At 56.0% G+C, this 14,265-nt stretch overlaps 2 protein-coding genes across 2 annotated transcripts; both read right to left on the reverse strand.

Annotated features, from left to right (window-relative positions):
* Positions 1-1,105: 1,105 nt before the first annotated feature.
* On the reverse strand, positions 1,106-5,527 carry LOC149861993 (uncharacterized). The gene is made up of 2 exons (XM_090054716.1): positions 5,387-5,527; positions 1,106-4,583 (listed from the first exon to the last, which is right to left on the reverse strand). Exon 2 carries the CDS (start codon positions 4,579-4,581, stop codon positions 3,169-3,171), a length of 1,413 nt encoding a protein of 470 aa, XP_089910842.1. The 5' UTR covers positions 4,582-4,583; positions 5,387-5,527; the 3' UTR covers positions 1,106-3,168.
* A 2,750-nt stretch (positions 5,528-8,277) lies between these two features.
* Positions 8,278-12,142, reverse strand: LOC149861994 (uncharacterized). The gene is made up of 3 exons (XM_090053852.1): positions 11,228-12,142; positions 8,510-10,277; positions 8,278-8,291 (listed from the first exon to the last, which is right to left on the reverse strand). The coding sequence occupies exons 2-3, from the start codon at positions 10,275-10,277 to the stop codon at positions 8,278-8,280; spliced, it is 1,782 nt and encodes a 593-aa protein (XP_089909978.1). The 5' UTR covers positions 11,228-12,142.
* Positions 12,143-14,265: the final 2,123 nt, after the last annotated feature.

Below are 14,265 nucleotides of genomic sequence, written 5' to 3' on the forward strand. Positions count from 1 at the left end.
AGAGGACCCAGGCACCCACACTCCCACCACCTGCCCCACAGGGCTCAGGCGGCCAGACTCCAGCCCTTCCCTCTCCCCCTGTGTCCATCCTCCATCCTTGAATGTGCCTATCTCCGCCCCCTTGTACCCTCTGCCCTGCCTCCATCCATGCCCTGTTGCTCTATGTCCCATGACACTCTCTGCCTGGCATCCTTGCTCCAGTCCACTTTTCTGCCCATGCATCCACCCACCCAGGCCATATACCTGCTCTATCTCTCTGTCCATCTATCTCTATCTCTCTCTTGTCCCAAAGGCTTTTGTTCTTCCTTCCTTCCCTGGACCCGTCTGTCTCCCTGTCTCCATCCTCCATCCTTTTGTCTATCCACTCCCACAAATACCCGCTGTCTGCTCACCCCTCCCCAGACACCATCACTACTGTCCATCCATCCACCTGTTCCCCTTTATCCATCCATCCCTCCATCCATACCTATCTAGCCATCCATCTGTTCACCTGTGCCTTTCTACACACCCCTGTACCCCCTCCCTCCACCCAGTCACCCATCTGTCCATCCACTGCTCTGTCCTTCCATGTGTGTTCTCCGTTCAGCCATCTGTCTGCTTGTCCATCCATCCATCCACCCATGGAGGTGCCTGAATCTATGTCACACTCCATCCATCCCCACAGATTCCCATTTATTTGTCTGTCCACCCCACCCTCCATCCATCCATCAATCCACCTGATTGATCGATCAATCTACCTACCTATCTATCCACACCTACTGTATGCACCCCTCCCTCCATGCCATGACATCTGGGGTCAGATGAGCCCAGCCAGGTGACCGTCCAGTCTCCTCTTGAAGACCCCTGGGTAGGTGGTGGCACCACCTCTGCAGGGAGCTTGTTCCACAGTCTGGACATGCTGACTGTTAAGAAGTTTCTCCTAATGTCTGAAACAGTTTTCCGGGAGTTTGTGGCCATTGGTTCTAGTTTTCCCCCAGGCTGCCCTGGTGAACAAAGTGCGGGGAGGGGTTCCTAGGTGTTCTGGGGGGGAAATCTGGGAATTTGGGGGCAGACACTGGGCGGGGGGGGGGGGTAGTTGGTCCTAGTTCCAGCTTCCTTTAGGAACCAGTTGGCTCTGGGGTAGGTGAAGGGAGCACCTAGTCACACTGAAGCTGAGCCCAGGCATCCAGGGAGTGATGAGTACTGATGTGAAAACCTCCACAGCCCTGCCCTCAGTCTCAACCCGCAGCCCCCCAACAGAGCAGTGCCCCTCGCTCCTGCAGCCCAGATCACACTAATTCACACCCCTTTCCTCATTCCTTGCATGCCTGGATGCCTCTCCCCTGCGCCCAGGCCCTGGGGTTGTTTCCTCCCCGTCTTCTTCCAAGGAGACACGCCCGGATGCCTGGCCTTCTTTCCTTGTGACTCAACTGACTCCACCTCCATGAATACCTGGGTGGGGGGAGGAGAAGGGAGAAGGGAACTCAGGGGTCCGGGCTCCTAGGCCCACCCTGTTGTCACCCCCACCACCCCAGAGAACCCAGGTGTCCATGCAGGCTCCTCCCCCCGCCCCCTTGAAGTTGACTTCTTCCATCCTTTGTCCACCCAACCTCCCCCACAGGCAGGAGGAACCTGAGAGCTAATTAATTAGATCCCTGTTAATTGGTGGTGGAGGCGGGTTTCAGGGTAGCAAATTTCAGGCCTCTGCCCTGTCACGTGTGACATGGGAGAACCCAGGTGTCTGTGCTCCCAAACCCCGTAGTCCCATACAAACCAGACATCTGGGCTCTCAGAAACCCCTGCTTCCACCTCCCCACCCCACCCCCACCCAAGAGGACCCAGGTGTCCAGGACTACAAACCCCCTAGTCCCATCCCCCCACACACATACACACCCCAGACAACCCTGGTGCTTGGACCTCCAGCCCCCCTCTTTTTCCCAAAGAAAAGCCAAGAGGCAGTCTCTTGGTTGTGAAAGTTTGTTACTAATGGTAATTAACTAGCATCACCATTTCTTATGACTAGTACTATATTGCTATGGTCTTCATAACTGTTATCAGGTTACAATCTATGAATTGTGACTATCATCATCCTCATGTTAGTTATGGTCATTATGGCTCTAATTACTCATTATTGTACACTAGTTCATACATTGGTAGTAGTAATGATACTTTCAGCAGCAGCATTATTTCCCTGCCCAAACCCCCGTCTCTGAGTTCAAGGTTCCTTCTTCTACTCTTGGAATTGGCTTTCTCTTTTTTTTTGTCCAAAACCAGATGAATTGTGGGTGTTTGTGGGGGGGCATAGCAATGATTTCCAGGTGAAACCTACCCCCCCCCAAGACTCCTTTTTCATTGGAAAGCCATTGGCTTCATCAAAGATGGTGACTTCCAGTACAGTTGGCTGGTAGAATCCAAGATGGAGGGTCTGGAGCTGTTGGTTGGTAGAATTCTAGCTGGAGACATCCACTGCAGTTGATTGGTAGAATCCAATATGGCAGCTCTGGTGCCATTGTTTGGTAGAATCCAAGATGGCAGCCCCCAGTGCCATCACTTGGTTAACTCAAAGACTATTGCCCCCATGCCAGTTGATTGGTAAAATCCAATATGTCAGCCCTGGCTATGCATGTAGGTAAAATCCAAGATGGTGTATAAATGACAGCCATGTGGTGAATCAGTGATGGTGCCACTCCCCCCTTATATTCACTGGGTTGGTAAAATCCGAGCTAATGACTATATGCATTGGCAGAACCCAAGATGGTGGGCATATCATGGCGGTGTGGCAAATCCAAGATGTTTGGGTGAATACAATGTAGCCACCAGTGCATGCCCAATTGGGAACACCCAAAATGGCCGCTCCCAGCCAGATGGGTGTAGGAGGCCAACATGGCCACTCAGTCATGACCAGATTCCAAGATGGTTGCCCCACTCCTCTCCCCATGAGGTGGGTGAGTCCAAAATGGCCACCGGACCATGACTAGTGAGCTAAAACACTCTCTCAACTCCAATATGGCAGCCCAACTGGTAGAACCAAAATGGCTGCCTACTCAAGATGGCTGGCCAGTCCCACTGGCCAATAGGGCAGAGAAGCAAGATAGCCACCCAGTCCTCTCTAGGTGGACATATCTAAGATGGCGGACACCACCAAGGTTGCCATGGGAATCCAAAAAGGGGGAGGGAGTAGGTGGCCACCTAGCATGACACGGCTCCACCCCCCTTACGGTCCCGCCTCTTCTCCCTCAGTTCCACCTCCTCTGCCCTAGCCCCACCCCTCCGAGCCACCCGTCGACCACAGCAACAGGCCTGGCCCAGCCAATGGATGCCATAACCAGCAGCGACAAGGATGTTGACACAGGCCGAGAGAGCCAAGATGCCCACCGCCATGCGCTTGTCGGCATAGCCCATCACAGCACAGGGAAGGGATGTGGGGCAGGCCTGGAACTCGGGTTGGCACAAGAAGGCGGGACCAGCCACCATTGGCAGTTGTTGGGCAATCAGATCCCATAGTAACCAGGCCTCACTGGCCACCAAGGCCCCAGTGCAGGCCACCAAGATGGCAGCCAACCAAGATGGCAGCTGGGTCTCGTGGTGGGCATGGGCAGTTGCTGGGTCAGCCATCTTGGCTGTGGGTACCATGGTGGTGGCCATGTTGGTGTCCTCCACCAGCATGGTGGCCATGTTGGTACCTTTCCCCCACCAATGCCTGGTGGCCATCTTGGATTCCTCCTCCGACAGCCACACGTACATCACATTGCCATCCTCACCAGTGGCCATGTTGGCGGCAGCACCGCAGCTGTTCCCCAGGCAACGCTTGGTGGCCATGTTAGCTTTGTCAGGAAGGCGGCGCTGGGCAGCCATGTTGGGGTCCTGAAGGAAGTGCTGCTTGGCCATGTTGGGAACATCACTGGGGGCCCCCTCCGTTGCCATCTTGGAGCCCGCACTACAGCTGCCCCTGGCAGCCATATTGGATCCCTCATTCCAGGCCATATTGGAGACCTCTTTCAGGTGCCACCCGGCAGCCAAATTGGATCCCTCAATGCAGCAGTCCCCAGCAGCCATACTGGATCCCTGGCTCCAGCCATGCCTGGCAGCCATATTGGAGTCTTCATGGCCACAGCTCCTGTCGGCCATATTGGAATGTTCTCCCAGGTGCCTCTTGGCAGCCATATTAGATCCCTCCCTGCAGCTATGGCTGGTGGCCACACTGGACGACTCTCTCTGGTGATGTCTGCCCTCCCTGTCCCGCTCCTCGCTGTCTGTGGGATACAGGGAACGGATGATGGTGATGGGGATGAGGGCAAGGAGGAAGGAGAGGCCCCAGGTGGGGGTGACGGCGTTGTGGAAATGCTGGTTGTAGCAGACGACCTTGCAGAAGCGCCGCAGGGCCTCGGCCTGCTCTTCCTGCTCATGGGGCACCGAGGCAGTCCAGGCGCAGGCCAGGTCATGGCGCAGGGTGCGCCAGGCCCCACGGGCGAAGAACATGGCCATGAGGCGCAGGCCCAGCAGGAGATACCAGTGCCGGACACTGGGTGGCCCTCGGGTGCCCTGCAAGACGTGCAGCACTGGGTGGAGGAACTCCACCACCGACTCCACCACCGCCGACATCTCTGAGAGAGAAGAGCTGGGTCAGGGTGCTGGACATGACCCCTCTCTCCTCCCAGGCAGGGTGTGCCGGGTGCTATAGAGACCCCCAGGCCGAGATCTCGATGGGTTGGGGGGCCATACCCCCCCACTTGAGGGTTCATGACACCAGGCTCTATATAGACCCCCCTAGCAAATATAGGGGGTATCAGGTGCTATAGGGACACCCCAGGTGCATGCAAGGCATTATACAGACTCCTCCAGCAAATGTAGGGGTAGCAGGAGCTATAGGGACCCCCTAGTGGATACAGACCCTGCCCAGGCAAATACAGGGGGTCTCAGGCACTATAGGGACCCCCTCAGGTTGATCTCAGGGAGTGCCAGGCTCTATACAGACATCTCCCCCAGGAAATATAGGATGCACCAGGTGCTCTAGGGACCCCCCAGATGAATGCCAGGTCCTATACAGACCCTCCAGGTAAATATAGGGGGCACCAGGTGCTATAGGGACCCCCCAGCTTGATCTCAGGGGGTGTTAGGCTGTATATAGACCCCCCAGACAAATATAGGGAGCACCAGATGCTATAGAGACCCCACAGGTGGATGCCATGTCCTATCAGATTCCCCCCAGGCAAATATGGGGTGCACTAGGTGCCATAGGAACCCTCCAGGTGGATATCAGGAGGTGCCAGGTTCATTACTGACCCCCCCACACCACATATAGGGGGTACCAGGTTGCTATAGGGAGCCCCAGGTGGACACCTGGCTGTGCCTGGTGTTTTGTGTGCCCTCTCCCTGCCCCCCACCCTTCCCCTGCATTGCCACGTACCTGCAGTGTCAGACTCCTGGCCCCATCACCTTGGCAGCTCTGCACATCTGGACAACCGCGGGGTCATGGGGGAGGTAGATATTGGGGCCAGGCCGGGCCCTGGGGGTAGAGGGGAAATCCCGAGGCCCAGTAGGAAGCAGGTCCCAGCTTCCCGGATCCTGTGAGAGGATGGGAGGGGACCCAGGCATCTGGCCAGGCCTCCCACGGGTGGGGCGGTGAATAGGATCAAGATGAGCCTTGGGGTTCTTCCCAAGACTCCGAGCTCCCAGAACCCCCTGCTCTCATCTCCCCACCCCAGAGAACCCAGGCACCTGGGCTCCCTGCTGCCACCCCCCACCCCCCAGAGAGCCCGGGTGTCTGGGCTTCCAGAACCCCCTGCTCCCCTCCCCCCCCCCCCCAGGATGCTCAGGCATCTCGGCTCCCATGCCCCACCCCAGATAACCCAGGCATCCGAGCTCCCAGAACCCCCTGCTCCCCCCCACCCCAGCTTCAGAGAACCCAGGTGTCCAGGCACCCCCCCACCCCAGAGGCACCAGGCATCTGGCAGGGGGAGGCGGGGACAGGCCAAGTCTTCCCCTGTTTTTTCCCAGGTCCAAGCCCGAGCTGAGGTGTCGAGGAAGCACATGCAAATGAAAAACAATTAGGCCGCATGATTAACGAGACTGCGCATCACCCAGCCCCGCCTCCCCCACCCTTCCTGGGCTGCAGCTGTGATCCGGAGCTGCCCCAGACCTGGCTGCCAGGATGGGAGCGGCTTGCCAGGGTGGGGAGAGACGCGCACAGAGTCCAGGTGCCTTGGCCCTCCGCTGCTAGTCCACTAGCCCCTACAGCCTCATTAGAGTACCCAGGCATCCAGATTCCCAGAATCCCCTCACCCCTTACAGCAATGTCCACTCCCCTCCCCAGAGACCCCAGGCTCCCCCTGGTCCCAGGCCTATCAGAGAACCCAGGTGTCCTGAGGGATGGGTGGAATGAAATGCTTCTGTTGGGATTAATTGGGCTGATCATAAACTCTTAATTAAGGTCTTATCTCATTTGCATAAATCTATTACCTGCCTACAGCTCCTTTACTTAAGGTAAGTCCAGTTGACCCTGGGATACCTAGTGGATCCAAGATGGCCACTGCATCCAGGGAAGGGAAGAGTATCCTGGGCCATGGCAGTGTGAATCCAAAATGGCCAGTACATCTGTGGAAGGGAAGACAGTGGTCTGGGGCACGGCAGCGTGAATTCAAGATAGCTGCCACGTCTGGGGAAGGGAAGACAGCAACCTGGGTTGTGGCAGCATGAATCCAACATGGCCACTGCATCCAGGGAAGGGAGGATGGCGGTCTGGGTTGTGGCAGTGTGAATTCCAGATGGTTGTTCCATTCAGGCCCTTTAGAAAGCCAAGATGGCCACCCAGGAGTGGCAAACTGGGGAACCCAATATGGCTGCTTGAGGCCATTCAAGATGGAGGCTGCATCTGACAGGGGGTATCCAGAATGGCCACCCACACTCAGGTGATCAGGTTAGTCCAAGCCAATACGGCTGCCCCTTTGGGCTAAGGTAGCCAATTCAAAACAGCGCTTTGGTGCGGGATAGCAAAGCCAAGTTGTTGGCTGCTCCCATTCTGTTGAGTTGACTCTTCCAAGATGGCCACCCTGCCCCACCCCAGTGAGCTCCCCTATCCAAAATGGCTGCCTCACCCCACCCTGGTGAGCTGGCCTATCTATGATGGCTGCCCTGCCCCGTTGAGCTGGTCCATCCAAGATGGTCGCTTCACCCCACACTGTTGAGCTGACCTATCTAAGATGGCTGCCTCACCCCAGTGAGCTGGCCCATCCAAAATGGCCTCCCCAACCTGGTCCTCTAACACCCCAAGATAGCTACTGCCCACCCCTGTGGCTTGCTCAATCCAAGATGGCTACCATCTAGTCCATCCAACATAGCCAGCCAGTCCCACCTCTGCCCCAGTGCTCCGCCTCCCCTTCCCATTGGCCTGCTTGGCCCCACCCCCCGGCCTCATAAAGCAAGCCAAGATAGCTGCCACTGTCAGCCAATGGTTGGCCAAGCCAATTGTGGTACGGCGGGTAATCCTCTCTGGAAACCGATGCCCATCTTGAACCGCCATCGTGGAGGCCTCCAAGGCCTAGATAGGCCAAGCCTGGGTGGGGCATGGACTGGCAGGGGGTGGGTCACTCGAGGCAGCCATCTTGGATCCACCCCTTCACTCATTTCTGGTGGCCATCTTAGATCCACCTCCCGGATCATTACTGGAGGTGATCTTGGACCCATCTCTTTGGTCATTTCTGGCAGCCATCTTTGATGGGTCTCTTGAAGGTGCCCTGCTCCCCCCCCCCCCAAGCCCTCTTAGAGGAATGAAAAGTAGGCCCAAGACATTTGCATAAATATTAATTTATTCGTCTCTCTGGCCCCAACCCCTGCACGCATACCCTCTCCCGAGATACTTGGGTAATGGGGAGCCCGCTGCTCACACCCAGTGCCCCGCGTCCCCCTTCCACCCCCTTAATCTGCCCCTGGCTGCCCCCCAGAGCTGCCTCACTGCCCCCTAGGTGCCGCTTCAACCCTTCTAATTGCCCTCTGCTGCCCATGTGCCCCAAAGACCCTCCAATCTGTCCCCTGCTGCCCCCCAGAACTGCCCCACTGCCCCATATCTGCCCCTTACACCCTCCCAAATGCCCCTCACACCCTCCTATCTGCTCCCTGCTGCACCCCAGAACTGCCCTGTGGCCTCCTATGTACCCCTCACACCCTCCTATCGGCCCACCACCACCCCCCAAACCATCCCCATGGCCCCCTATGTACCCGTCACACCCTATCTGCCCCCTGCTGCCCCCCTGAACTGCCCTGTGGCCTCCTAAATATCCCTTGCAGCCTCCCAAGCGCCCCTCACAGCTTCCTATCTGCCCCGCACCACAACCCAAAACTGCCCCATGGCACCCTAAATACTCCTTACACCCTCCCAAATGCCTTTCACAGTTGCATATCTGCCCTGCACCAGCCCCGAAAACATCCCCATGGCCCCCTACATAGTCCTCACATCCTATCTGCCCCCCGCCCCCATCCAAAACTGCCCTGTGGCCTCCTAAATGCCCCTCACACCCTCCCAAATGCCCCTCACAGTGGCCCATCTGTCCCCCACTGCCCACCATAACTGCCCCGCATCCCCCTTCTGCACCCTCGCTGGCCTCGGTGCCCCCCAGCTGCCCCCTGGTGCCCCCCTCATCTGCCCTCCTGTCCCGGCAGCAGGGGGCAGGCATGCGGAGCAGGCCATAGGTAAGGCAGGCGGACATGTTGACGCAGGCAGTGACCACAAGGGTGCTCAGAGCTAAGAGCTTGTCAGGACGGCCAGTGAGGGCACAGGCCAGCGCTGGGGGGCAGTTGGGGGCACCAGGGTAGCAGGTGAACAGCCCTGTCCTCCACAGGAGGGGCAACTGGAGGGCCACCAGGGCCCACACAAAGGCCACCTCGGCCCCCAGCACCAAGCCCACGATGAGTCCAAAGGCAACAGGCCGCCAGCGCTGCATACTCACCAGGCCCGAGCCCAGTGTTGGCCCAGCGCCGGGAGGCGGGGTCAGGGCGGTGGCCATGTTGTCAGGCTCACACGGGGCAGGTGTGGGGGCAGCCAAATTGGGGGCAGCTGGGGGGTGGCCAGTGGCCATGTTGTGATAGACAAGTGGGTGGCCAGCAGCCATACGGAGGAAGGCTCGGTGGGGGCTGGTGTCCACAGTGGGCAGGGCCTCGTGGGCACCATGAACCATGATATGTGGGGAATGGCCTGCCAGGTATGGATGAGTGGCCATATTGTGGTGGGGAGCCATGTTGGAAGGGGCATTGGCCATGTACAGCATGGCAGTGGGGGGGTTGGCGGTCATGTTGGGTAGGCCCCTGAGAGGGTTGGTGGCCATGTTGGGCGTGGCAACAGATACGTTGGTGGCCATATTGGGTACCACCCTGTGGGGATTGGTGGTCGTGTTGGGTGCCTGGCAGGAGGTACTGGCAGCCATGCTGAGTGAGATGGAGGAACTGGCAGACATTTTGTGAGGAGCCCGGTGGGAACTAGTGGCCACCTCAGAGGTGCCCCAAGGGGCCTTAGTGGCCATTTTGGGGCCATTGAGGCCAGCGGCCATGTTGGCTGGAGGAAGGAGCGGGTCATCACTGGCCAAGGGGCTCTCGGCTAGTTCAAGAAGCAGGGCGTTGGCTTCCCCAGAAGGCCAGGCAGCCATCTTGGCATCAGGTGTGGCAGCCATGTCATCCATCTCCAACGCCACAGGGTTGGCCATCTTGGTCTCAACCTCCCTGTCTGCCATCTTGCCCATGCCCTTCAGCTTATGCTCCACCTCCCTCTCTTTGGCCCCACGGGTGCCAGCAGCCATCTTGGATCCCCCCAATAGGCCATATTGGGCATCATTCCCCTTATACACCCATGTCCCATTGTCCATCTCCCCCACTCCACCGGTGGCCACCTTGGACCAGTGCCTCAGCAAGGGCTCAGCAGCTGCTCTGGTGGCCGGGGGAGCCGTATTGGTGGCATTGCCCTCTTCCTCGTTCTTGGGTGGGATGCCCCAGGTCTTCACCAGCTGCATGAAGCCGATGGTGAAGAGGGAGGTGATGAAGGCCAAGGCCCAGATGCTGGTGAGGGGCACAGGGAAGTGCTGGTTGTAGCACAGGGCAGTGCAGAAGGCCTGGGTCCCAGTTGGCTCCGTTGTCCAATTACACACCAGGTCAGTCTGGACACTGTCCCAGGGCCCATGGGCAAAGAAGAGGGTGACAAGACGAAGGCCGACAAGGAAGTACCAGGGGGCCAGGCCTGAACAGGCCCCATCACCCGAGAGGGCGCCCATGACGGGCAGGAAGAGCCGTGTGATGCCATTGAGGACGGCCGCCATCTACCAGAGGAAGGAGGGAATGAGGAAAAGGAGAAGTGAGGACCTGGCCCCGCCATCCGCCTGCCCTGTTTCTCTGTCTCCCCCCACACTCGTCCTTTCTTTCATTCCCTCGTTCAGTCTCGCTCTTTCCTTCCTCCTTTCCTCCCTGCTCTTTTCTACCCCATCTGTGTGGCTCTCTTCTTTCATTTGCCCATTTGTCCACTCATTGGTTCATTCGCTCATACATCTATTCAGTCCTTCACTCATTTGTGCATTCTGTCTGTGTTCATCTGTTCATTCATTCATTCCTTTTGTTGATTTGTTCACTCCTTCACTCCTTCATGTTTGTCCATTTGTCAGTTCATTCGTTCAGTCATTTGTTCACTCATTTGCTTCTTTGTTCTCTCATTCATTTCATCATTCAGCCATTCATTTGTCATTTAATTCAGTCATTCATACACTTGTTCTTTCTCTCATTTATTTATTCATTTATTCATTGGTTTGTTTGTTTTCTCATTTGTGTGGTCATTTGTCATTTCATTTGTTCATTCACCTGTTCATTCGTTCATTCATTTTATTTATTCATTTGCTCCCTCGTTCACACATTTCTCTTTTCATTTGTTCATTCATTTCTCAGCTAATTTGTTCCTTCATTTATTTGTTTACTCAGTTTACTCCTTTGTCCATTTATTCATCTGTTCACCTGTTCATTCATTTGCTCATTCGTTCTCTCATTCATTTTCTCATTCATCTCTTCATTCATCTATTCGCTCATTCATTCATTTATTCACTCAGTTGTTGACTCTTTTGCTCCTTTATTCAATCATTCATCTCATTTATATGTTCATCTGTTCTTTTAGTCCTGCATTAATTCACATGCTCCTTTGTTTACTCATTCATCTCTTCATTTGTCCACTCATCCATTCATTCGTTCACTCACTCGTGTATTCATTCACTGATTTGTACATTACCTCATCTGTTCGTTCTTTTAGTCATTCCTCTGTTCATTTATTTGTTCGTCTATTCATTTGGTCGTTCACTCACTGCTCGGTTCATTTATTCTCTCTTCCCGTCACATCTCCTCTTTCCCCTACTCTTTCTTCTCTCTTCTTCCTCCCATCCCTTCCACTTCTGCCTCTTCATTCGTTTCTTCATTTGTTCTCGTTTGTTCATTAGTTTGTACACTCCTTCTTGCGTTGTTTCCTTTCATCGCGGCACCTTGCTCTTTTCTCCATTCTTTCTTCATGCTCCTTCCTTCCTCCTCCTGCCCCTTCCACTCATCCAATCCATTAGCTTATTCATTCAATTGTTCATGCGTCTCTACACCTCTCTTTCCTTTGCTCTTCACACCCCCCTTTCTCCCCTGCCTCCCCTCCACTCCTTCCTCTTCATCCTTCCTCTCTCCCAGGCTCCTTCCTCCTTTCACTCCTTCATTCTTCCCTCCCGTCCTCCTCTCTCCCCAATACTCCTTCAGCTGCTCAGGTCCTCATTCCTGTCTTCATTCCTCCACGCCACCTCCTGCTGCCACCCCTGCATCCCCTGGCTACCTCTGCCCACCTCCACCTCCCTCTCAGCCCTTCACTCCCTCCTTCACTTTCTTCCTCACTTTCCTCATCCATCCTTCTCCTTCCTTTCCTCCCACTTCCTTCCCCTTTTCTTGCTGTCACTCCAGTTTTCTTCCTCTTTTCACTCTTTTTCTTTCAGTCTTTCTCTTTCTTTTCCTATGTCTGTCTCTTTCTTTCCTTTTCTTTTTGCTTCATTTTTCTTCCTTTCTTCCACCTTTCATTACTCTCTTCCATTTCTTTCTCTTTTGTTCTTTCCTTTTTTTTAATACTTTTTCTCTTTATTCTTTTTCGTTCTTTCTTCATCATTTTTTTCTATCTTTTTCTTTCTGTCATTCTTTCTCTCTCCCCCCACACCCCTCTTCTCCCCGCCCCCCACACTCCTCCCCCGCCTGGCTACACACACCTGACACAGGGCAGGCAGCAGGCCCCTGGGGTTGCTCATTGCCCTGTCCCCACAATTGCCCCCACCCCATCTACCCCAAACTCTCATCTGCCTCCCTCTCCCCCCATGCCCCTCCTCTTTCCCCCCCTCCTGCCAGTACCTTTTCACCTCCCGGCTCCGGGCTGTCACCCTCCTCATCCTTGCCTGGCCTGGCCGGCCCTGCCCCCACTCTGACCTACATGGGCCCCCGCAGGGGCGGGGCCCCGCCCACAGGCCCGGGAGGTACCCAGGCTTCTGGGGAGGCCACACCCTGCTGCAGGCAGCGCAGGCATCTGGCCTGGCACAATGCCCCCCATCCCAAGGAGCCCAGGTGTTCCGGGCTCCCAACCACCAGGCCTCACTGGTCTCTCCGGGGACCCCCAAAGGGGATGCAGGTGTTTGGGGACCACCCCCCAGGTGTCAAGGGAACCCCCCCAGGGGATGCAGGTGTCCAGGGGAGCCCCCCTGCCCAGGGGATGCAGGCATCCAGGGACCACCCCCCCCAGGGGATGCAGGTGTCCGGAGACCCCTAGAAGGTGGATGAGGAGTTGGAGGGGCAGTTGTCTTTATTGATCAGGATTAATCATGTTAATTAGCTGTGTCTTGATTGGCCAGGCAGCTATCTTGGATAGGCTAACATCCCCTGCCCCACTCAGGCAGCCATCTTGGGCACCTCTCTTTGCCTCTGTGTCCTAGCATGGTCCACTGTCTTGGAGAGGTGAAGGCAGCTGGGTGGCCATCTTGGATAGAACACACTGCTTGGGTGGCCACCTTGGGCAGGACTAGCTGCCATCTTGGCTAGCCAAAGGCATCTAGGCAGCCATCTTGGATAAGCTGACAACCCCTTCCCCAGTCAGGCAGCCACACCGTCCCCTCCCCCTGGTCTTTGAGCATGAGCTGCCATCTTGGATACACCAAGGCATCCGGGTGGCCATTTTGGTGAGGCCAAGCTGCCATCTTGGATAGGCCAAGGAATACAGATAGTCATCTTGGATACCCCAAACCATCCACACAGCCATCTTGAATACACCACTGATACTCCTCAACCCATTGGGCAGCCATCTTGAACCCCCAGCTCTGCATTGTGGATGGCCATCTTGGACTACCATCCAGTGTAGTCCCAGCAGCCATCTTGGCTATGCCATTGATATGCCCCTGCACCAATCCAGCAGCCATCTTGGAGCCCCCATGCATCCCAGAGTAGGCTGCTATCTTGAATAGGCTAAGCAGGCATCTTGGATATGCCAAGGCATCTAGGCAGCCATCTTGGATACCCCTAAGCATCCAATCATATTGAACATGCCTCTGACATTTGCCCCCAGCCCACTGTACAGCCATGTTGGATCGACACCCAGTATCATCTGGGCAGTCAACTTGGATACATCACATTCAGGTGGTCATCTTGGATGACCCCCAACCAGTCTCGGCAGCCATCTTGGATAAGCCAAGGACACTCCCCATTCCACCAACTGGGCAGCCTTAGGTCCCCTGGGAACCCCAGAGCGGGCTGCCATTTTGGATTGTCACCCAGTGTAGTCAGGGCAGCGATCTTGCCTAAGCCAAGCAGTTTGGGCAGCTATCTTGGATATGCCAAAGACATTACCCCCACCCCTGCCACCCACCATCTTGGACACACTACACCATCTTGGTAGCCATCTTGAATATGCCAACAATGCCTTCAACTTGTATAGTCACCTCCCCCCCCAGCTTTGGTCCTGCCCCTCAGCTATCTCCCCTGGCAATGGGCTGCCTTTCACAGCCCAAGGACCCCATAGATGAGGCAGGCAGTGATGTTGAGGAAGGAAGTGCAGGCCAAGGTCCAGAGTGCCAGCTGCTTATCAGCCTGCCTACCCAGGGTGCACCCCAGGGTTGGGGGGCAGAGGGCAGAGTCAGGCTGGCACCGGAAAGAGGCTACTGTCACAGCTGGCAACTGAAGGCTGAGCACCACCCACAGGAAGACCATCTCAACCAATAGCCGCAGGGACATGCACAGGCCAAAGGCCAGGGAGCGCATGGCCAGGCT

Source organism: Crocodylus siamensis, chromosome 6, assembly GCF_052110815.1.
Source record: "Crocodylus siamensis isolate JL-2025a chromosome 6, ASM5211081v1, whole genome shotgun sequence".
NCBI classification, from domain to species: domain Eukaryota; kingdom Metazoa; phylum Chordata; order Crocodylia; family Crocodylidae; genus Crocodylus; species Crocodylus siamensis.

Coding starts and splice junctions, on each gene's coding strand:
- LOC149861994 (XM_090053852.1), bottom strand. CDS start 10,277: ATGGCGGCCGTCCTCAATGGCATCACACGGCTCTTCCTGCCCGTCATG.
- LOC149861993 (XM_090054716.1), bottom strand. CDS start 4,581: ATGTCGGCGGTGGTGGAGTCGGTGGTGGAGTTCCTCCACCCAGTGCTG.